General features: G+C 35.7%; 1 protein-coding gene across 1 annotated transcript in view; it reads left to right on the top strand.

The window, feature by feature from the left end:
• The window catches only part of LOC144316574 (membrane cofactor protein-like), a 45,927-nt gene that overhangs the window by 9,134 nt on the left and 12,495 nt on the right, over positions 1 to 24,298 (top strand). Inside the window, exons 3-9 of the mRNA XM_077902577.1 lie at positions 898 to 1,080; positions 1,444 to 1,546; positions 11,246 to 11,340; positions 12,740 to 12,937; positions 18,912 to 19,094; positions 19,476 to 19,520; positions 19,627 to 19,671. Coding sequence (XP_077758703.1) covers positions 898 to 1,080; positions 1,444 to 1,546; positions 11,246 to 11,340; positions 12,740 to 12,937; positions 18,912 to 19,094; positions 19,476 to 19,520; positions 19,627 to 19,671 — 852 coding nt within the window. The remainder of the gene's footprint in view (positions 1 to 897; positions 1,081 to 1,443; positions 1,547 to 11,245; positions 11,341 to 12,739; positions 12,938 to 18,911; positions 19,095 to 19,475; positions 19,521 to 19,626; positions 19,672 to 24,298) is intronic.

The raw sequence follows: 24,298 nt of genomic DNA, 5'->3' as shown, positions 1-24,298 counted from the left end.
CTTTTTTTTCCTGTAAGGCTGTTCAGAGTAGTAAACTTTGATATTTAAATGTTGTCTGTTCACTTGTGAGACGCTCAGTCACTCATATGAAACACAAAATGAAGTCTTATATGAGAGACTTCAATGCCTACTTATCTTGATCTCTGAACTACATAATTCTTATGTAATAATCCCTTGTTACTCTAGCATTTCTGAAGCACCCACTGAGAACAGAGTGCAGTAGAAAAAGAAGATCTGTGATCTCTGGCCTCTAGGAACTTGCCTTCTGTGAGGAGACTGAGCCTGAAGTGACAAGTTATCATTAGTTTGTCTTAGGCTATGGAAGAGGAATCAGGGCAGAGTGCTGTGTACTACAGAAGGCTTCTTTTTTTTAAAAAAAAAAAAAAATAGATTTTATTTATTTATTCATGAGAAACACAGAGAGAATGGCAGAGGCAGAGGCAGAGGGAGAAGCAGGCTCCGTGCAGGGAGCCCAGTGCAGGGCTCGATCCTGGGACCGCAGGATCTTGCCCTGAGCCAAAGGGAGATGCTCAACCACTGAGCTACCCAGGCATCCCACTACAGAAGGCTTCTTAGAGGAAAGGTGAGTTTTGAAATGAACTGAGAAAAAAGTGGGGAAAACCTAAACCAATGATTTTATTTCTTCACTTTATTGTTGAAAGAAAATTCCATCTTATTCCCTAACAAATTAAAACCTAGTAAGATGTTACTGAAAATAAGCAAGCCATATCTTCAAATACTATCTCAACTTGAGTAAAAACATGGAAGAATCATTTAAAATCTCACCAAGAATTTTTCCACTTTTTCTGTATTACCAATCTGCTGGGAGACCATAGTGCCTGGTTGGTGAAAGAGATAAGATCCTTCATTTTCATGTTCTCATTCTCTTATCCCTAGATGCCTGTGATCGTCCAGCATACATCTCTATGAAGCCAAATGTTAGCAAAATGAACTTTGACCCTGGGGACACGATATTCTTTACCTGTAATCTAGGATACAGGCCTATTAGGCCTCTCCTTCCCATGTCTTCTGTTTGTCAGCCTGATAATACATGGACCCCTCTCAAGGAGGGTTGTACAAGTAAGTGTACAAAACTTTTTTTTTATTGTTCTAGAGATTTCACACATTTTAGGCTGCATATTGCACTAATACAGTGATTGTTTTCTCATGTGAATGTACATTTTAGATAGCAGTGTAGTTTTTCAGACTTTGAAAAATCTCTCTTGGAAGCTGGTTACCTGGTTGAATTTGAATCTTAAGTTTGGCCTTATAATAGTCAAAGAAATAAAATAATACTCTCATGAATTCAGATGAGCAATGTAGAATTTTGATTTTAATTTAAATGTTTTGAAATTACTATGAAATATGCTAATTTAAACATTTAGACATTTTTAGATGCTTTGAAATTGCTATGAAACAATGAATTTAAAAATTTTCTTTTAGAAAAATCATGTCTACATCCAGGAGAACCCAGCAATGGCCAGGTAGTCCTCGTAGATGAATCTCTGCTCTTTGGTTCAAAGATTCAATATTCCTGTAATGAGGGGTAAGTTGTTCCTTAATGTAATAAATAAGATAAATAATTGCCAATTCCATTTTTGTTATGCTTCTCTTCTTAAGCATTCCCATAAAGTTGATTTCATTGTCCTTTTATATGAGAAGGAGTACTTGGAGCCTAACAAGTCTCAGGCTTTTTATTTAAACTGAGAAGGTGTGTAATTAGTAGAAAGAAATTTAAATTGAAGAAAAGCAAAATTCTATAATATTTACTATAAACATACCGTAAGCATTAACAATGATGACTTCATTTTGCCAACAAGATGCACCCTATTTAAAATGACCAACTCTCAAAGTTGAAGTTGGGCTTATAGAAATGGGAGATCAAATTACCAACTGAAGATATTCTTATATTGAGATAATGCTAAGGTGTTACCATGCCAAAATTCACCTAGTTAGCCTGGACCATTATATTGATCAGGATTCGTTAGTTGGATTTTTGTGACTGCTACAAAGGTTTAAGTATCTCAAAAAGAGATACTGAGCGCTTAAGAATTACAACCTTTGTTCCATAGGACTCTTAATAATATATATTGGGGACACCGGGCATTTATGAAGAATGTTCGCCTAAAGGGTAAATGGAATACAATATGGAAATGTATAGGACTTTTTTTGTTTTGGGTTTTTTTTTTTTTTTTTTTTGAGAGAGCACATATGAGTAGCGGATGGGGGGTGGGCGACAGCAAGAGAGGGAGAGAGGATCTTAAGCAGGCTGTATGCTTGGTGCAGAGCCTGAAGCAGGGCTTAATCTCACAACCCGGCGATCATGACCTGAGTCCATTATCAAGAATCAGAAGCTCAACCAATTGAGCCACCCAGGGGCCCTACATCTGATTTTTTTTAAATTGACTTTTTATATTGACTGCTACTTTACTGAATTCATTTATTAGTGCTACTAACCCTTTTATTTGTTCTGGTGGAATCTGTGGGGTTTTCTACAGATAAGATCACATCATCTGCAAACTGATTATTTTACTTCTTACTTTCCTGTTTGGATGTTTTGAATGTCTTTTATTTCTTTTTCTTGCCTAACTGCTATGGCTAGAATTTCCAGTACTGTGTTGAATAGAAGTGGTAACAGCAGGCATCCTTGACTTGTTCCTCATCTTAGAGGAAAAGCTTTCAGCTTTTCACCATTGAATATGATATTTAGTGTGGGTTTTTCATGAGTGGTCTTTATTATCCTAAGATAGTTTTCTTGTCTTCCTAGTTCATCCAGTATATTTATCATAAAAGAGTGTTGAACTTTCTCAAATGCTTTTTCTGCATCAGTTGAGATGATGATGTAGTTTTTGTCCTTTCTGCTGATGGGGCATATAACAGTGATCATTTTATTTCCATGTAGTGTCTTTGTCTGGCTTTGGTATCATGTTAATGCTGATCACATAATGAATTTGAGACTTCCCTCTTGAATTTTTTGGAGAAATTTGAGGAGGATAGGTATCACTTCTTCTTTAAATGTTTGGTAGAATTCACCTGTGAAAACATCAGGTCTAGAGCTTTTATTGAGAGAATTTTGATTACTGATCCAGTCTCCTTACTGGTTATGTCTCTTCATATTTTCTGTTTCTTCATGGTTTAGTTTTGGTAGGTTTGTCTTTCCAGGAATTTGTCCATTTTATCTGTTATCAAACCTGCTGGTATAAAATTATTCATAGTACTGTATTATATTTTGTATTTCTGTAGAGTTGATAGTAATGTTTCCACTTAATTTTTTTTTCAATAAATTGAGTCTTCTCTCTTTCTTAGTCCATCTAACGAAAGGTTTGTGAATTTGGTTGATCTTTACAAAGAAACAACTTTTGGTTTCATTGATTTTCTGTATTGTTTTTCCCCTCTATTTTATTTATCTGCTCTCTAATCGTTAATACTTACCTCCTTCTGCTAGCTTTGGGTTTAGTTTTTCTTTTTCTAATACCTTTAGTTGTAGTGTTTGGTTGTTGATTTCAGATCTCTCATTTTTTAAGGTAAGCCTTTATGGTCCTAAATCTCCCCTTGGCATTGCTCTACTGTATCCCATAAGTTTTGGTATGCTGTGTTTTCATTTTCATTCACTTAAAAGCATTTCCTGATTTCCCTTTTGATTTCTTATTTGATCCACTGCTTGTTTAAAAGCATGTGGTTTAATTTTCACAATTTTGTGAATTTTCTGGTTTTCCTTTTATTTTTTTATTTTTTATTTTTTGGCTGGTTTTCCTTTTAATATAGGTTTCTAACTTCATCCCGTTGTGGCCAGAGAAGATTCTTGTGTTTTCCACATAGAGCATCATGTCATCTGTGAAGAGTAAGAGTTTGACTTTTTTGCCAATCACACGTCTTTTATTTCTTTTGGTTGTCTGATTGCTGAGGCTAGGACTTCTAGCACTGTATTGAACAACAGTGGTGATAGTGGACACTTTTGCCATGTTCCTGACCTTAGAGGAAAAGTTCTTTTTTTCCCCATTGAGAATGATAATTTCTTGTGGGCTTTTCATAGATGGCTTTTATGATATTGAGGTATGTTCCCTCTATCCCTACACTTTGAAGAGCTTTAATCAAGAAAGGATGCTGTACTTTGCTGAATGCTTTTTCTGCATATTTTGAGAGGATCCTATGGTTCTTGTCCTTTCTTTTATTTATGTAGTGTATCACATTGATTGGTGGATGTTGAACCACCCTTGTAGCCCAGGAATAAATGCCACTTGGTTGTGGTGAATACTCCATTTAAGGTACTGCTGGATCCTGTTGGTTGGGGTCTCGGTGAGAATTATGGCATCCATTTTCATCAGGGATATTGGTCATTAATCCTCTTTTTTGGTGGAGTCTTTGGTTTTGGGATCAAGGTGTAATGCTGGCCTCATAGAAAGAGTTTGGAAGTTTTCTTTCCATTTCTATTTTTTTAAACGACTTCAGAAGAATAAGTATTAATTCTTCTTTAAATGTTTGGTAGAATTCCCCTGGGAAGCCATCTGGCCCTGGACTCTTGTTTTTGGGAGATTTTTGATTATTGCTTCAATTTCTTTGCTGATTATGGGTCTATTCAGGTTTTCTATTTCTTCCTGTTTCAGTTTGGTAGTTTATACGTTTCTAAGAATGCATCCATTTCTTCCAGATTGCCTAATTTGTTGGCATATAATTGCTGATAGTATGTTATTAGAATTGTTTGTATTTCTTTGGTGTTGGTTGTGATCTCTCCTCATTCATTCATGATTTTATTTATTTGAGTCCTTTTTCTTTTCTTTTTGATAAGTCTGCCCAGGGGTTTATTGATCTTATGGATTCTTTCAGAGATCCAGCTCTTAGTTTCATTGATATGTTCTACTGTTCTTTTGGTTTCTCCTTCATTGATTTCTGCTCTAATTATTAATTCTCTTCTCCTGCTGGGTTTAGGCTTTATTTACTATTCTTTCTCCAGCTCATTTAGGTCATGTATTTGAGACCTTTCTTGTTTCTTGAGAAAGGCTTGTATTTGCTATATACATCCCTATTAGTATATAGTGAAGGGGATGCCTTTGCTACATCCCAAAGGTTTTGAAGAGTTGGATTCTCATTTTCATTTGTTTCCATGAATTTTAAAGATTCTTTTTTAATTTCCTGGTTGACCCTTTATCCTCCATGTATTTGAGTTATTTCCAAATTTCACCTTTTGACTGAGTTTGTTTCAAAGTATTGTGGTCTGAAAATATGCAGTGAATGATCCCAGTCTTTTGGTACCAGTTGAGACCTGATTTGTGACCCAGCTCTGAATATATCTGTGAAGTCTATCTGGTCCAGTGTGTCATTCAAAGCCCTTGTTTCCTTATTAATCTGCTTAGATGATCTGTCCATAACAGTGAGTTGGGTGTTAAAGTTCCCTACTATTGTTGTATTATTATTAATGTATTTCTTTAGTTTCATTATTAATTGGTTGCTCCCATGTTAGGGGCATAAATATTTATAATTGTTAGATCTTCTTGTTAGATAGATCCTTTGATTATGATATAATGTCCTTCCTCATCTTATTATAGTCTGGTTTAAAATCTAATGTGTCTGATATAAAGACTGCCACTCCAGCTTTCTTTTGATGTCCATTATCATGATAAATAGATTTCCCACCTCCTCACTTTCAATCTGGAGGTGTCTTTGGGTCTAATAGAGTCTCTTGCAGACAGCATATTGATGGGTCTTCCTTTTTTATCCAATCTGATACCCTGTGTCTTTTGATTGGGATATTTAATCCATTTACATTCAGTGTAATTATTGAAAGATATGAATTTGGTGCTTTGTATTACCTATAAAGTCACTCTTTCTGTATTGTGTTTGTTTCTTTCTGGTTTTTGTGATTTTAGGGCTCTCTGCTTAAAAGATTTCTTTTCATATTTCTTGCAGGACTGGTTTGGTGATCAGGAATTCTTTTAGTTACTGTTTGTCCTGGGAGCTTTTTATCTCTCCTATTTTGAATGACATCCTAGCTGGATACAGTATTCTTGGCTGCATATTTTTCACTTTGCACCCTGAATATATCATGCCAGTCCTTTCAGGCCTGCCAGGTCTCTGTCAGTAGATCTTCTGCCAGTCTAATGTTTCTACCTTTGTAGTTTACGGACCTCTTATTCTGAGTTGCTTTCAGGATTTTCTTTGTCTCTGACATTTGCAAGTTTCACTATTATTTTTGGGGTGTTGACCTATTTTTATTGATTTTTAAGGGGTTCTCTGTGCCTGCTGAACTTGGATGTCTGCTTTCTTCCTCAGATTAGGGAAGCTCTCCACTATAATTAACTCCAATATACCTTCTGCCCCTCTTTCTCTTTACTCTTCTGGGGTCCAAATTATTCTAATATTGTTTTGCTTTATGTTATCATTTATCTCTCAGATTCTCCCCTCGTGATCCAGTAGTTGTTTTTCTCTTTCTCAACTACAGTAGTCTCCATCATTTTGTCTTCTATATCACTAATTCTCTCTTCTGCCTTATTTATCTTAGCAGCTAGAGCCTCTATTTTTTATCGCATCTCATTAATAGGCTTTTTGATTTTGACTCTCTAATGTCTTCTCTGCTTTTTTCAAGCCCAACTAGTATCTTTATAATCATTATTCTGAACTCTAGTTCTGACATCTTATATATGTCCATACTGATTAGGTCCCTGGTAGTCAGTACTGCCTCTTGTTCTCTTTTTTGAGGTAAGTTTTTCCATCTTGTCATTCTGTGCATGGATGAATAAATGAGTGAGAGAACAAAATACTAAAATGGCAACAACAGCCCCAGAGAAATACACACTAAACAAATCAGAAGAGCTTTGAAACCAATAAATAAATAAATAAATAAATAAATAAATAAATAAATAAATATTTTTTTAAGAAAAAAGAAGGTTGGGGAGAATAGAGCAATACAGTGGATCCTGTATTTTGGTCCATTTGTTTTTTTTGTTTTTTGTTTGTTTGTTTTTAAAAGATTTTATTTATTCATGAGAGAGAGAGAGGCAGAGACATAGGCAGAGGGAGAAGCAGGCTCCCTGCAGGGAGCCCGATGTGGGACTCGATCCTGGAACTCAGGGATCATGCCCTGGACCGAAGGCAGATGCTCAACCACTGAGCCACCCAGGCATTCCATTTTGGTCCATTTGTTAGAAAAACATATCCCCAAATTTTAAAGAAAGAAAAACTTATATATGTACAAAAGTAAAGTTAAATACAATAAAAGGATAGAATGTAACTGTAAAAATGAAAATTAAAAGACAAGCAGAAAAAAATATATAAACAGATAGGTGAACAAAACAGAGTAATATACTATATCCTGAGGGTATTTTGGTTGGTTTTTTTAGGAGAAACTACATCTCAAAATTGTGAAGAAAGAAAAGAAAAACTTGCATATATACAGTAATTATAAAGATGAAAATTTTTAAAAACTTTAACAAAAGAAAACAACAGCAACAAAAAAAACAACAAAAAAGTGGAAAAAAGAATATAATCAGAAAGATGAAGAGAACAGAGGCATACACTAGATTCTAGGTGTATTTTGGATGAAAATTAAAGAAGATCCTGTAAAAAAAAAAGAGTTCATAAAATAAGAAATTTATTGTAAGAGGAAAGAGAAAAGAATTAAAATTGAAAGACTAAAGAATCTTGGGGAAAAGACTGAATTCTATGTCCTATTTTCCCCTAGCACTGGAGTTTTACAGTTCTCAGTGATGGGTAAATTTTGTCTTGGCTGGATGTGCTTGCTGATCTTCTAGGGGAGGGGCCTGTTGCATTGATTCTCATATTTCTTTTTCTAAGGCAGAATTGTACCACCCTTGCCAGGGATCCAGGCTAAGTAATCTATTCCAGATTGCTCTGTATGGCTTTGTTTCTGGAAGGCTTTCCATATCGTGTTAGAGGATGAGAATGAAAATGTTAGCCTCCCTATCTCCAGCCCCTAGCTGGAGGGCCCACTCCTCAGGACACCTTCAGGGAAAAGCAGTCAATTCCTCCTTTTTCCGTGGTCTCCGACCTCTCCATGCTCACCCAGCCTGTGACCAGCATTTTTATTTCAGGAGTGCGACCCCATTTCAGGGCTCTAAACCCTGTGGACTCCTGCCATTTGTTTAGGTCCCTGCTTGGAGAGCGTCATGCTGACTGTGCCACCATTCACAGTATAAGGCAACCATGAGCTGAAAGCTGACTCAGTATTGCTGGGTAAAGGAATTTTGGTTGCCAGATTTTTTTTTCTTTTAATACTTTGAACATTCGGTTAGCCCGCTGTCTTATGGGCTCCACATTCCAGATGTGAAATCTGCTAATCTTATTTAGGGTCCCTTTTAGGTGATGATTCACTTCTTTCTTCTAGCTTTCAAGATTCTCTCTTTGTCTTTTGAAGGTTTGATTATTATGTGTCTTACTATGGGTCTCTTTGAGTTCATCTGACTTGGAGTTTGTTGAGCATTTTAGATATTTATAATCACATTTTTCGTCAAATTTGGAAAGTTTCCAGCAATCATTTCTTTAAATATTGTCTGTGCCCTTTCTATCTTCTTCTGAGAGTCTTACAGTATATATCTTGGTCTGCTAATTGGTGTCCCAGCAGTCCCTTTTGCTATTTACTTTTCTTCAGTCTTTTCTCTTTCTGCTCAATAATTTCCATTGCCCTCTCTTCAAGTTTGCCAGTTCTTTTTCCTGCATCCTCAAATCTGTATTTAATTCCTCTAATGAATTTTTCATTGCAATTATTGAACTTTTCAACTCCAGAATTTCACTTAAGTTTCATTTTAGGTTTTTTTGTCACCTAATAGATGTTTCTATTTTGTTCTCACATTGTTTTCTTGACTTTCTACATTTCTTTAGTTCTTTGAGCATCTTTAAGGCAGTTATTTTAAAGTCTTTGTCTAGTAGTTCCGCTACTAGGACTTTTAGGGGCAATTTCTGTTAATTTACATTTTCCTTTGAATGGACCAAACTTACCTCTTTTTTTTATGCCTTGTAATTTTTGTTGAACTATACATTTGAATCTACTAATGTAATTCTGGAAATCCGATTCTACCCTTTCCCTAGGACTTGCTCTTTTATTTTATTTTATTTTTTTTTAATTTTTTTTAAATTTATTTATGATAGTCACAGAGAGAGAGAGAGAGAGAGAGAGAGGCAGAGACATAGGCAGAGGAAGAAGCAGGCTCCATGCACCGGGAGCCCGATGTGGGATTCGATCCCGGGTCTCCAGGATCGCGCCCTGGGCCAAAGGCAGGCGCCAAACCGCTGCGCCACCCAGGGATCCCGACTTGCTCTTTTATATTATTGTTGTAGCACATGTCTGGGCCAAGGATCAGCCTGACACGTAAACTGAAGGTCTTTTCAGTTGTCTCGGGCCTTTCCCTGGTCATGCACACTCACTTTTAATTTCCCCCACATATGCAGTTGTTCTTCAGTGTTTTAGTCTTCACTGTCTGGCTCCTGAGAGGGAAAAGGTGAAAAATGATGTGGAGAGCAGAGGATATTGGAAGTTGAATCCTCTGGAAGTCACTTCAGACTGTTAAAAAGAGGCTTATGAGAGTTAGGGGTAGATATGACAAGAGTGGCTGCCCACCTCGTTGGCTGCTTCTCTGTGATCAGAAGTAGAATTCAGTGATAAAAGCACAGATTCCCAATATTTGGAGGACAGGGTTCTTTTTGCCCCTCCCTCCGGCTCACCCAAACTGCTTCTAAGCTGCTTCGGGAACACATACACACCTGCCTTCTGGGAGTGGGAGATGCATACCTGACACTGCGTGAAGATGATATTGACTGAAATCAATGCAATTTACCTGTCCAAGTCTTTCCTTGGAAGTTGTCAGCCATCATCAGAGTTCAGAGTTCCAAAATAGTTACATTGCATAGATTCTTAGAGTACAACTATTGTTAGATGGGGAGATAGATTCCTGGTGTTTACTACCTTCCTATTGTCCCAGAATCATCTCCTAATACATAATAATAGAGAAATAATGAGTGAGCCTTGGGGGAAATGTCAACTGGAAATGTGTACAGGTAATTTCATTGTCTATTTTTTAACTTGATGAAGTAGAAATATTAGAGCATGTTGTCTGTACAGGCATACCTCAGAGATTAGGGGTTTGGTTCCAGACCACTTCAATAAAAGAATATTGCAAAAAAGTGAGTGAAAATAATTTTTTGATTTCCCAGTCCTTAGAAAAGTTAATGTTTATACCATACTGTAGTCTATTAAATGTGTAATAACATTCTCTCTAAAAAAATACAATGTACATAACTTAGTTTAAAAATAGTTTGTTGACATAGAGACAGGAAGTCAGCAAATGTTGTTGCAAAAATAGCTCTGATAGACTTGCACGATGCAGAATTGCCACAGACCTTCAATTTGTAAAAAAAAAAAAATACAGTATGTGCAAAATGCAATAAAGTAAAATGCAATAAAGCAAGGTATACATGTAGTTAATAGAGCATGCTAGGCACTTTGAGGGAATATCAAACATCTAAGACATATTCTCTCCTCAGAGAAGTTGTTGCCATATCGAGAAACAAAATATGTACAGAGAATTGTCAAAGGAAAATAGTAAATGAGAAATGCCAAATAAAGTGATTCATGATCATTACAATGAGAGCTCAGAAGGAGAAGAGAGTACTGTGAATTTAAATCATCAGGGAAGATAATGAATAGGCATATTCTTGAGCTACTCCTAGAAAGATACTCCAAAGATCATCAGTAAGAACTAAAACTCACCTAGCACTCAGTATATGCCAGATGCAATCTCATCGAATCCTCAAAACAGCCCATTGAGGTATAAACTGTCATCCTCTTTGCATAGATGAGAAAGCTGAGCGAGAGAAAAAGTAAGGGACTTGCCTGAGCTCAAATAGAAAGCGAGTAATGGATCTGGGACTCAGATTCAGGCAGGTAAACTCTAGGGCCTAATCTCTCTACTTGGTTGTTGTCCTTACGGAGAAGAATGACAGGAGCATAGGCATAGAAGTAAATGTATAAGGTGAATCCTGGAAATAGCAAAGTGACCAGACTGACAGGACAGATTTATTTAGATGTCTTAGTTCTAGGTCAGTGTTTATTTAAATGCAGAAACTCTGTTTTGGTTAAATTACAGATACTGCTAGCATTCTCATTATATGCCCTTCAAAGAATTTCTGCCACAAACTACTGTAGCACAGAGAAACAACCATGTAAAATTTGCATTCATTATTATATACATCTTGTTAACTGCTAACGAATCCAATAACTTTTTCTTTTCTCATTTAGTTTTCGGTTAGTTGGACAAAAAAATCTATACTGTGAAATTTCTAGTACTGACAGTAATAGAGTGGTTTGGAGTGATGATCCCCCACTGTGTACAAGTAAGTATATTCTTTTGTTAGAATCTAGAACACTAGTTCTTAAAATTTTGTTGTTGGGATCCTTTTATGCTTTAAAATTAGAAAATACAGAGAGCTTTTCTTTATGTGGGCTATGTCTACTGGTACTCATTATAATGGAATTAGAAGTTTTTAAAATAACTAAAAAAAAAAAGATTTTATTTATTTATTCATGGTAGACACAGAGATAGAGAGAGGCAGAGACACAGGCAGAGGGAGGAGCAGGCTCCATGCAGGGAGTCTGACGTGGGACTCGATCCTGGGACTCCAGGATCACACCTGGGCAGAAGGCAGGTGCTTAAACCGCTGAGCCACCCAAGGTGCCCTAAAATAATTATTAATTCACTTTTAAGAACTGTAAGCTCAATGCATATTAATATTGCCACATATTTTTTATTAAAAAAGCAGAATTTTCCAAAGGAAAGAATAGTGGCATTGCTTTATAATTTGCAAATCTCTTCAAAATCTGGCTTAAAGGAAGATGTCTGAGTTCAGTCTGTTGTGCTATCACTCAGTTTGTAGTATCTGGATAATTTCACTGTAGACACATAAGGATTAAAGTAAAAAGAGACAGTAATATCTTGATACTGGGAACTACTAATTTAGTGAATGAATATACAGTTGACCCCTAACACAAATTTTAACTATGCAGGTCCACTTATTTGTGTTTTTTTTAACTGTACAGCACTATAAATGTATTTTCTTAATGTTTTCCTTAATAACACTTCCTTTTCTCTAGCTTATTTTATTGTAAGAATATAGTATATAATACATATATAAAATATGTGTTAACTCTTTGTTTTCAGTAAGGCTTCTGGTCAATAGTAGGCTATTAGCACTTAAATTTTGGAGGAGTCAAAAGAAATATGAGGAACTTCAACTATGAAGAGATCAGTTCTCCTAACCCCTACGTTGTTCAAGTGTCAAGTGACTTATAAAATTATAAAGCATTTCTCAACTAGCACTGAATTTTATTTTTAATCACAAGTATATTTTCTCATTAAAGTGTCAACACCTCTCTCTTTTTAAAAAGATTTTGTTTATAAATTGTCAGCATCTCTTATAATGAGAACTTAAATGGCCTTCCAGATAAACTTAGGCATTTTATATAGAGATCTTATATAAGTATTTAAGAAAACGGGTTTTCTTAAAAAAAACAAACAAAAAAAAAAAAACAAAAAAAAAAGTTTTCTTCTAAAATTTCATGTTTACATTACTGGTTTGAATTTGGAATAATACATTTTCTCACAGAAACTTTCTTCTAAATGGATAGTGGATTTATAGCTAGCTTGAATTCATGCCTTAATGAATTTATTGAAGGTATCATAATCATTTCCTTTCCTTCTGCCTTTCATGTCCTTTTTTATTCTTACTTTTTAAGAGATACTGTGTCAGCCACCTGGAAAAATAGAAAATGGAAAATATTCTGATAGCCACAAGGATGAATTTGAATATAATGAAGTGGTAACTTACAGCTGTGAAAAGTCACAAGGAACAGATGAATATTCACTTATTGGAGACAATAAGCTTATTTGTTCTGGCGATGGTGAATGGAGTAGTAACCCTCCTGAGTGTAAAGGTAATATTTCCATTTCTTTCCTTCTTCATTTGTAAATATTTTGGAAATATTTGGTAAATACTTACCAAGTAAACAAAACAGCCACCTGTGCTTGCTGCTCCCATTAAACTGGTTTCTAATTTAATTTTCTAAAGGTTTATTTGGGGCGGGGGGGTGGCGGAGAGCAGGGTGGGGAGGGGCAGAAGGAGAGAGAGAGACAGAGAATCTCCAGTAGACTCCTCACTGAGTGGGGAGCCCAGTGCAGAACTCTGTCTCACTATGCATGGGATCACAACTTGAGCTGAAATCGACTTGGACGCTTAACCAATGGAGCCACTAAGGCTCCCCTGATATAATTTAATGTTGGTCAAAGTGACTCAAAAGTAGTTCTATTTATAGAACTCCCCAGCCTTTACCATACATGTTTTTGGCATTCTAATTAATACATTGTGAAATACTCCTGTATGTATGCATGAGGTAGGAATTTTTTTTCCTGGAAACATCAAAAAGCTCAGCATAAACTGGCTTAAAAGTAAGTTTTATCTTGTTTCTATTGTTATCTTGTTATCTATTTCTATTTATCAAGAAATCTGAGAGTTCTGGCTACAGGAAATGGTAGAGCAAATTGTAAAAGACTAACACTCTCACAAATAAGAATGATAAACTCTGGATAAAACATATTTAAAATAATGTGTAAGGATGTAGAGAGTGACCAAAAGCAGAGAGACTATGGAAGGGATTGACTTTTGGAAGAAAGGGACCACTGAATGACAGCAAAATATTTGCTCTATTCAGGTTCTCATAGAACATCCTTTAATACCATATTCTATGGTAGTTTAACTATCATATCATAATATGATAGTTAAAGATTTTTTTAGTTGAAATCGTGCAGATTATATCAGATCACAATGGAGTGAATGTAGAAATAAAAAATTTCTATAAAAGCCCCAAGTATTTGAAAATTATGCAAGATACTTCTTACCAATCCAAGAGTAAAAGGGGAGGTCACAAGGAAAATTAGAAAGTGTTTTGAATTGAAAAAAAAATGAAGAACACAACATATCAAAATATCACTCTGTGGGATACAGCAAAAGCATTGCTTAGAAAGATATTTATGGCCTGAAATATTTATATTAGAAAAAGAGAAAGTCTCAAACCCATGATTCAAGCTTCCACCTGAAGAGACTAGAAAAGAAGAAATTAAGCTCAAAACCCAGGAACAGAAAGAAACAATAAAGGAGGAAATGAACAAAACTAAAAAGAAAAAAAAATGGAGAGAATCAGTAAAACCAACCTGTGGCTCTTGGAGAAGGTCAATAAAATGAATAAACCTCTTTAGCCAGGCTGACAAGAAAAAAGAAGATACGAATTGGTAGTATCAATAATGAAAAAGAGGACATCACTAAATATCTTGCAGACATTTAAAAAATAATAAGGGAACAACTTTATGCCTATAAATTTGACAACTGAAACCTCTCACAAAAAGAATTATTTAGATCCTATATCCTCACTGGGGATTTCTGCCAAATATGAAGGAATAAATAATAGCTTTGTACGAACTTTTCAAGAAAATACAAGAGAGAGACTACTTCTCAGTTCATTTTGTGAGGACAGCATTGCCCTGATTTTAAAACCAAACAAAAACCTTGCAAGAAAATTACAAGTAATATCCATAATAAAGATAGAACCAAAACTCCTTTACAAAATGTTAACAAATCAAATTCTCTCATATATGAAAAGAAAAATGCATCATAATCAAGTAAGGTTTATTCCATGAATGCAGGGTTGATTCATATTCAAATATTTGTCAGTGCAATCTATCGTCTCAAGACTATATGGAAGGGGAAAAACTACACATGATCATCTTAATAGAAGTTTAAAAAAAGGCAGCTGACTAATCATCTTTTCATGATAACATTTCTCAGCAAACTAGGAATCAAACAGAACTATCTCAATCTGATAAAAATGCCACAGCTAGCATTATATTTAATGAAGAAAGATGAATTTATTTCCCCCTAAGGTAGGAAGAAGACAAGTATATCTACTCTCACCACTGTATTCAGCATTGTATCATATTCAACCTTCAGCAAGAGATAGAAATAGGAGCATACTGGAAAGAAAGAAATAAAATAAAATGCTTGAGGTGATTATTTAGAAGATTTGAAATACTGAAGTTTTAGCAAGTTTGCAAGACACAAGATCAATGTATAGAAAGCAACTATATGTTTACATACTGGCAGTAAACTATTAGAAACAAAAATTTTAAGTACCATTTACAACTTCAAACTTGTATAAATACTTGTGTATGAATCTAATAACACATGTGCAAGATTTTTTTTAAATTTTTATTTATTTATGATAGTCACAGAGAGAGAGAGAGAGAGAGAGAGAGGCAGACACAGGCAGAGGGAGAAGCAGGCTCCATGCACCGGGAGCCCGATGTGGGATTCGATCCTGGGTCTCCGGGATCGCGCCCTGGGCCAAAGGCAGGCGCCAAACCGCTGCGCCACCCAGGGATCCCCATGTGCAAGATTTTGAATGGCTAAAAACAGCTAAACACTTAATAAAAGAAAGAAGACCTTAATAAATAGAAATTTGGTAGCAGGAATTAGACACTCAGTATAATAAAGATGTCAATTCTCCATGGTTGATCTATAAATTCACAAGCCCAACAAAAATCCTAGAAGAATTTTTAAATTATTTTTTATTTGAAAAAAATTTTTTAAAGGTTTTATTTATTTATTCATGAGAGACAGAGAGGCAGAGACATAGGCAGAGGGAAAGCATGCTCCCTGTGGGGAGCCTGATGTAGGTGGGACTCAATCCCAGGACCCCAGGATCATGACTTAAGCAAAAGACAGATGTTCAACCACTGAGCCACCCAGGTGCCCAAGCAGCAGAATTTTTTATATAAATTGACAAGCTGAATCTAAAATTAATGAAAAAACTAATGAAACAAAATACTCAAAGCATTTTTGAAAAGAATTTTATAACTCTCATTCTTCCTGGTCTCAGGACTTAATTATAAAATATAGTATTAAAGCATATAATCGAGACAGTGTAGTATTGTCGAAAGGGTATAGAGCAATGGAACAGAATATAGTCCAGAAATAGACCCTTCCAGATGTGTCCAATTGATCTTATCATAGTTGCACAAACAATTCAATGGAAAAATGATAAAAGTACAGGCATAATTGGACATAAATATTCAAAAATATCAAAAAGAACCCTTAATTCATGTTAATACAGTATAAAAATGTTTACTCAAAATGGATAATGGATGTAAATGTAAAATCCAAAACTAAAAAAGTTTTACTAGAAAACAGAAAAAGTTTGTGACCTAGCCAAAGATTTCTTAAATGCAACCATAAGAGCACGATCCTTTAAAGGAGAAAAAAATCAATGACAGACTTTTTAAGAGCTCAGAATGTCTGCTGTCACACAACACTGTTAAAAGAATTTTTTAAAAAGTGCCATGGACTGGAGAGAAAATATTTGCAAAACACATACCTAATAATGGACTAGATAGATAGATAGATAGATAGATAGATAGAACAGCTCATTTTTTTAAATGGGCAAAGTGTTTACATTTATCTATTTAATCAAAGAAGATATATGGACGGCAAAAAGTACATGAGAAGTTGCTCAATATCATTAGCGATTACAGAAATGTAATTTAAATGACAGTGAGATACCTAGATGCCTATTAGAATGGCTGAAATTAAAAAAAACTAAAACTAAAACTAAAAGCTAAAAATACCATATACTGGTAAAAATAGAAAGCAGTTGCAACTTTCATACACTTTTTTAAGAATGAAAAGTGATATAACCTCTTTGGAACACAGTTTGGTGATTTCTTATAAAACTAAGCATACACTTACCATACAACTCAGCAATCCAAGTAAGATGAAAATACGCTCACATAGGAATCTGTGTGAGAATATTCAGCTGCTTTAGTTATAATCACCCCAAACTGGGAACAACCCACTTGTCCTTCAACTGGTGAGTGAATAAACAACCGCGGTACATCCACACAATGGAATACTCCTCAGCAATAGAAAGGAGTGTGCTCTAATCCATGCAGCAACGGGAATGAATCTCTAATGCATGATGCTAAGTGAAACAAGCCATACTCAGGGGCAGTGGTCCCATTATGACATTCTGGAAAAGCAACTGTATAGAGATAGAAAACAGATCAGTGTTTGGCTGGTTGGTGAAGGGGGTTGTGGAGGTGGGGAGGGTTGATTACAAAGGGGCATGAGGAAATGCTGGGGGGTAATGGAACTCTTCTGTGTCTTTACTGTGGTGATTGCATGATTATTTGCGTTTGTCAGACCTAATACGGCTGTACACTTAAAAGGGTGAGTTTTACTGTATGTAAACTGTGTCTAGCAAACATAAGGAAAACCATTAGTGCAGTTAACAGCAGTGTAGCGCGACAGGGAAAAGATCGGTGAACCTGACGTCAGGAGAATATGATTGGAAATGAATGCTTAGAAAGAGAGAGACTTACAGATCCGTGGAAGGGGAGCAGGAAGTCAACATACGTGCTGTTGGTGCTTCAGAAAGAGAGGAGAAAGAGCAGTATGGAGGTGATTTGAATAAATATTGGCCCCAAATTACCCACATTTGTCCCAAAACAATAACCTCACAGAACCAAGGAAGTCTGACCCCAGCAGGATAAACACATTGTTCTAATTTACCAAGAAACCCCCACTGAACTAAACACATCATGGTAGAACTAAAAGGTTAAAGGCAAAGCAGCCAGGAAGAGGGGAGAATAAACACATGTCACAGTGTCCTCCCCCAAGTAAGAGTGACAGCTGACTCGTGCTGAGGAACAGTGGAGACTGGAAGACAGTATCTGCTAGCATGCTGGAAAAACCCCAAAACGCGTAATCTAGAATTCTCTGTCAAGGAGAAATCTTTCAAGACTGAAGGTGATGAAATGAAACCTTCTGAGATAAACCCATGCCAAGGAAATTTGTCATGAGCTGACCTGCACCATGGGAATTGCTATAGGAAGTTCCTCAGGCAGAAGGGGAATGAGAGCTGATGGAAAGTCAGAACCCTGGGGAACAGAGGAAGAGCAGTCCTCTGGTTGAAAAGGCTCTCCTCTTTCTGGCCCTTGTCTGTTGGTCAGATTGAACGTCCTAGGATGTTCTGTTGTAGTCCCTGCCCCAACCCTGTGGTGTTGGTTTTTGGTTCCAAATTCTGCCAAGCCCCTTAGTAGATCCTGAGAGCGATCTATCAGGTCATGACCAGTAGTTTACTTGGTAAGAAGCAGAGTAGAATGGGAAATTGAGCAGAGTCCACTGGCATGAGGCTAACTTGTATTTCAGGCCTGCGTGCTCACATACTGGTTTACAGGGTAAAATGTGCCATTTGATCTCTAGGCTGCAGGCCAAGATGTTTGGAAAATGCTGCCCTAAGTCCACTGGCCTTTCCATTTCTTGCAAATCCCTGTTTGTGTATGTTGTTGCTCCCTGAGAACGACCTTTCTGCGTATGTGTGCATGACTACCTGCTTTTCGACTTTTAAGTTTGAGCTCAAGTATTACTTTCTTAGAAGAGTATGTGTTTCCTGCTTTCCTGGGAAAGCAGGGTACTGCAATCAGTGTCAGCATGACCTTTAAAAAAATCCCTAGAGCAAAGGACGATCAAAAGTTGCTCTTGAACTTACCCCAAATGTGTATGTGGCGGTCAGACCTTTCTCAAAACTTGTCACTAATGGAAAAAAATGTAGGAAAGCCAATAAACTATAATGTGAGTCTTTTCTAGGAGGAAAAAAGTTACTAGATTTCTCTAAATCCATTTCCCTGGAGTTAAAATGTACATACATATACAGGGTTCTTGGGTATTTTTTTCCTTAATTAACAACTTGCCTTTCATTCCTTGTCTGTTTCTTCCCACTGGAAATTACTGCTTTGCATTATTTTTTCTGTCCCTGTGTTAACGCAGGTTTCCATTAATTCTGGAATTTCTTTACTTTTCAGTGGTCAGATGTCCACTTCCAGACCCCGAAAATGGCAAACTGGTGTTGGGATTTAGCAGGAAATACTACTACAAAGCAAGAATTGAATTTGAATGCCTTTCAGGGTTTTACCATAAGGGTACCAATTTTGCAATCTGTGGCAGTAACAGTACTTGGGAGCCTGAGATGCCGATGTGTCTTAAAGGTACAATGGACATCGTTTTCCTTCTTGTCTTTTTTTTTTTATTATTATGATGTTGTTTCTTTGACATTAAATATCAGTGATGCCAGATAGTTGAAAAGAAGCAATTTTAGTATTTAACTCTGTCTTGGATTTATTTCCCTGACAGATAAATGACAAAAAGAATTCTGCTAGGGTCTTTGCATGTTATGTATATACCAATGTATATAAATTTCTCTCATGTGGCTCTTTTCTTCTGTGTAAAAAGGAATAGCCATTTTCCAGAAAATTGAAGCTGAGACTTTCTACCTAAATAAGTCAAGAATGAAAGGCATACTTCATATGAATGAAAAGAACACAATAATTCCCAGGTGGCTGATCCATTTTACATTATCTTTTTTCCAGTGCCGATTCCTCCTACTACCAGTCCTCCGATTTTGAGTCATACAGGTTTAGTAACTTACTGCTTATATCCAGAAATCTTTAAAATTCCTGGTGTTATGTGCCGGTAATAACTCCCAGTCATTTGATACATTTACATTATTTTGTTTTCCAGTGTCGAGTCCTCCCAGTACAAACTCTCCAATTCCGAGTGTCTCAGGTTTAGTACCTTCCTGCTTATATTTTTAAAAATCCTCTAAATAATTAATTACATGCATTCATCATGTTCAGTAATGAAAAGAGAAAGAACATATTGATAGCCACTTTTAAATTGTTCACGATTCTAAAACTATTTGCCATAGTGTACAGATATAAACAGATATGCAAACTTGGGCAAGTTATATAAACGTTAAATGTGTCTGTATTTGTAAAATGATTTAATGCCTTCCTCATGGAGTGATGGCAAACTTTTAATAGGATTCATTTAAAACAGCACAGTGCCTCGCATATGAGAAGTTCCTAAAGGTAGCTTATATGACATCACTCGAATTAATATGAGTGAAGAGGAAGGTCCTTGTCTTGTTTTAACATATATATTTTGCTATGGCCAGAAGGAAATATCTTCCAGATTTCAGAGTTGCTATCTTTGAACACCATTATTTGTATGATTTATTGTCATTTAACATCTGGAATTTACATCTTAAAATACAAAGCTATAGCAAACTTTGTTATGCATATATTCTGATGTATTTGTGCAAATACATATTTGCACAAATTACCAGAAGTAGAATTAAAAAGTTTAAAATGTATATTTTCACTTTGAGAAATGGTCAATCTTTTTAATATCAGAAATCAAGATTAAACCCATAATTTTGTATCGATAAAGTTGGTGAACCAAAAGAAATTAATTTTTTCAGAATCCAAGCCACCTCATATGACTACACATCTGAGTTGAGGTCATCCAGGATCAGCAACTCTGTATCCTACTTTTACTAAGAGCTTTATAAGGCTATGGGTTAAAAATGATGTCATATATTAATTTGCATTTCCCTAACTATTAGCGAAGCTGAACTTTTTTTGGTCTACTTTGATTTATTCATGTCCTTTGCTTATTTTTCTCTTATGTTTCTATAATATTTTTCTTGTTGATTTGTCAGAATTCATTATAAATGAAAGCCCTGTTAATGAAATGAACAGTTTTTTTCTAGGTTTTTTCCTTTGCCTTAATTTTACTAGTCGGTTTTCTTTTTCAGATTTTTATACTATTGGATATAGATTGCTTTTTATAGTTTTATACATAAGTAGTATATGAATATAAGTCTAAGATTTCAAACACTATAAAAGTATATAGAATAAAAGATTAGCTTTTATATAGAATAAAAGATTAGCTTTTTTTCTCTTTCTCTAGTCCATTACCTGAGTTAATCACTTAATAGTTTTAGGGTGTCTTTTTATCTATTTCTGTACATAAGCATCCTTTTATGTGTAGTTATATATATTTTTGTGTTTTGTTTTCCTTTGTTCTTAAATTAAAATGGCATCATTTTGTTCATATTTTTCTAAAACTTGTACTTTTTCCACTTCATGGATTGGGGTTGTATTTAGATATATTATATCCCATCCTTTTTCATGATGACTTTAAGATATCATCAGGGGCCTTTTATATGTGTAGTTGGGTATATTTATCTTTTCCCTAATGGCTATGTGTTTTGTCTTTTTTTATAAAGTCTTTAGGTCTTCCCCATGCTGAAACATATATTTCAACCATGCATTCTGATTGCATTCTTTGCATTTAATTTGTTGATGCATTTGAAACTCATTGTGGTAGGTGGAGTGAGATAGGGTCCCTCTCTACCCTACCCATCCCCATTCAGTGGCAAAGTAAGAACATCTGTTGATTAAGTTGTCTTCTCTCCAGCTATTTTCAAGTGCCAAATTTATTATAAAATTCTAGTCCTGTTTCTATTCCCTTGAGCTCTACGTTCTTGCACCAGCACCAGATTATGTTTTTATCACAGTACTATGATACGTTTCAATATCTGGCGGAACACTTTTTTTTCAGAAATGTTTATAGACTATTCTGTGTATTAATTTTTTAAAGATTCTATTCATTTATTTATTTGAGAGAAAGAGAGGGAGAGTGCGTGGGTGAGGAGCAAAGGGAGAGGGACAAGCAAATTCCATGCTGAGCATAGAACCTGACATGGGGCTTGGTATCAGGGCCCTGAGATCATGACCTGAGCTGAAATCAAGAGTCGGATGCTTAACTGACTGAGCCACTCAGGCGCAGTGCCCCTGTGTGTTAATTGCTCTAAATAAACTTTTATTACCATTTTAACCATTGTAAATGTACATCTCAGTGGCAGTAGGTGCATCCACATTATTTATAACCATCACTACTACATGTTTCTCCAAAATGTTTTCATCTCAAATTGAATCTTAATTCCTACTAAACAGCAACTTTCCATCTCTCCACCCTTCCGCCACTGCAGCCTGACCCCCAGCATTGGCACCCACTATTCTACTTTCTGTCTCTGTGAATTTGACTATTCCAAGTACCTCATAAAAGTGGAGTAATTTCTGGCTTATTGCAGTTAGCATAATGTATTCTGCTTATTTCGCTTAGGATAATGTTTTCAAATTTCATCCATCTTATAGCATATAGAAAACTTATTTCTTTTTCTGGCTGAATAATAAGTCTGTTGTATTATGTACCACATTTTGTTTATGCATTCATCTGTTGACAGACCCTTGGGTCATTTCTACCTTTTGGCTATTCTGAATCATGTTACTCTGAATAAAAGCATTTGAGTAACTGTTTGAGGCTCAATTTTCAGTTTTGATGGTTCATCTATCTACCTAGGAATGGAATTGCTTGTGTTATATGGTAATTCTGTGTTTACTTTTCTGAGAAATAGCCACACTATCTTCCACAGTGGCCATACCATGTTCCCTTCCCATCAGTGATGCACAAAGATTACAATTTCTTTTTTAAATGTTATTTAAATTCAATTAAATAACATATAATGTATCATTGATTTCAGAGCTAGAAGTCAGTGATTCATCAGTCTTATGTAATACCCAATGCTCATTACATCAAATGCCCTCCTTAATGCCCCCAGTTACCCCATCCCCCATCCCACTCCCTCCAGCGACCCTTAGTTTGTTTCCTATGATTAAAAGTCTCTTATGGTTTGTTTCTTACGTTTCATCTTGTTTTATTTTTTTCTTCTCTTCCCCCATGATCCTATTTTGTTTCTTAAATTCCACATATAAATGAGATCATAATTGTCTTTCTCTGATTGACTTATTTTGCTTAGTTTAATATCTTTTAGTTCCATCCATGTTATTTCAAATGGCAAGATTTCTTTTTTTTTGATGGCTGAGTAGTATTCCATTGTGTATTTGTGTGTGTGTGTATATATATCTTCTATATCCATTCATCTGTTGATGGACATCTGGGCTCTTTCCATAGTTTGGCTTTTGTGGACATTGCTGCTATAAACATTGGGCTTCAGGTGCCCCTTCAGATCACTACATTGTATTTTAGGAATAAATACCCAGTAGTATAATTGCTCAGTAAGATTCCAGTTTCTCCACCTCTTTGCTAACCCTTGTTCTTTTTTTTTTTTTTTTAAGATTTTCTTTTTTTATTCATGAGAGGCACAGAAAGAGAGGCAGAGACACAGGCAGAGGGAGAAGCAGGCTCCCTGCGGGGAACCCTATGTGGGACTCGATCCCAGGATCCCAGGATCATGACCTGAGCCAAAAGCAGACGTTCAGTCACTGAACCACCCAGGCATCCCGCAACACTTGTTCTTTTTCTGTTCTTTGATAATAGCCATCCTAACACATGTGAAGTAGCATCTCATTGATTTTTGTTGTTTTGTTTTGTTTTGCTTTTTTGAAGTAGGCTCTATGCCTAGCATGGACCCCAATGTGTGGCCTGAACTCACAACCCTGAGATCAAGAGTTGGAAGCTTAACATACTGAGCCAACCTTCTCATTGTGGTTTTTATTTGCATTTCCCTAATGATTAGTGATTAGTCGTCTTTTCGTGTGCTTATTGTCTTTTGCAGATCTTTGGAGAAATGTCTATTCAGGTCCTTTGCCCATTTGCCAAGTCATTTAATTGGCAATTTTTTTTTTTTTTTTTTTTGGTATTGAGTTTTTTGAGTTCATATATTTTGTGTATTAGTGCTTTATCAAGTGTGTGATTTGCAGATGTTTTCTCTCATTCTGTGGATTGCCTTTTCACTCTATTTACAGTGTCCATTGATGGACAAAATCAATGCCCATTGATTTTCATGAAGTCCAGTTTATCTATTTTTTCTTTTGTTTCCTGTGCTTTTGTTATCACATTCAAGAATAGCTGCCAAATCTAACATCACAAAGCTTGTTCTGTATGTTTTCTTTTAAGAGTTTTATACTTGTAGCTCTATATTTAGTTTTGTATCCATTTTTAGTTAATTTTTGTGGATGGTGTAAAGCAAGGGTCCAACTTCATCCTTCTGAGTTTGGATATCCAGTTTTCTAAGAACCATTTGTTGAAAATTTTGCTCTTTCTCTGTTAAATATTCTTAGTACCCCTAGTGAAATCAGTTGACCATAGTCATAAGGGTTTATTTTTTGAGTTCTTTATTCTGTTCCATTGGTCTGTGTGTCTGTATTTTGCCAATTGCTTCTCTATTTGATTGCTGTAGTTTGTAGTAGTAAGTAGTAAGTTTTAAAATCAGGAAATGTGAGTCCTCCCAACTTTGTAGTTCTTTTTCAAGATTATCGTGGCTATTTTTAGTCACTTGAGATGCCGTATGAATTACAGGTTGTTTTTTTTTTTCTGTTTCTGC

The sequence above is a fragment of the Canis aureus genome, chromosome 6 (genome assembly GCF_053574225.1).
Source record: "Canis aureus isolate CA01 chromosome 6, VMU_Caureus_v.1.0, whole genome shotgun sequence".
Lineage (NCBI taxonomy): Eukaryota > Metazoa > Chordata > Mammalia > Carnivora > Canidae > Canis > Canis aureus.
The sequence above is the reverse complement of the archived record's forward strand: the minus strand, read 5'-3'. Positions and strand labels throughout refer to the sequence as shown.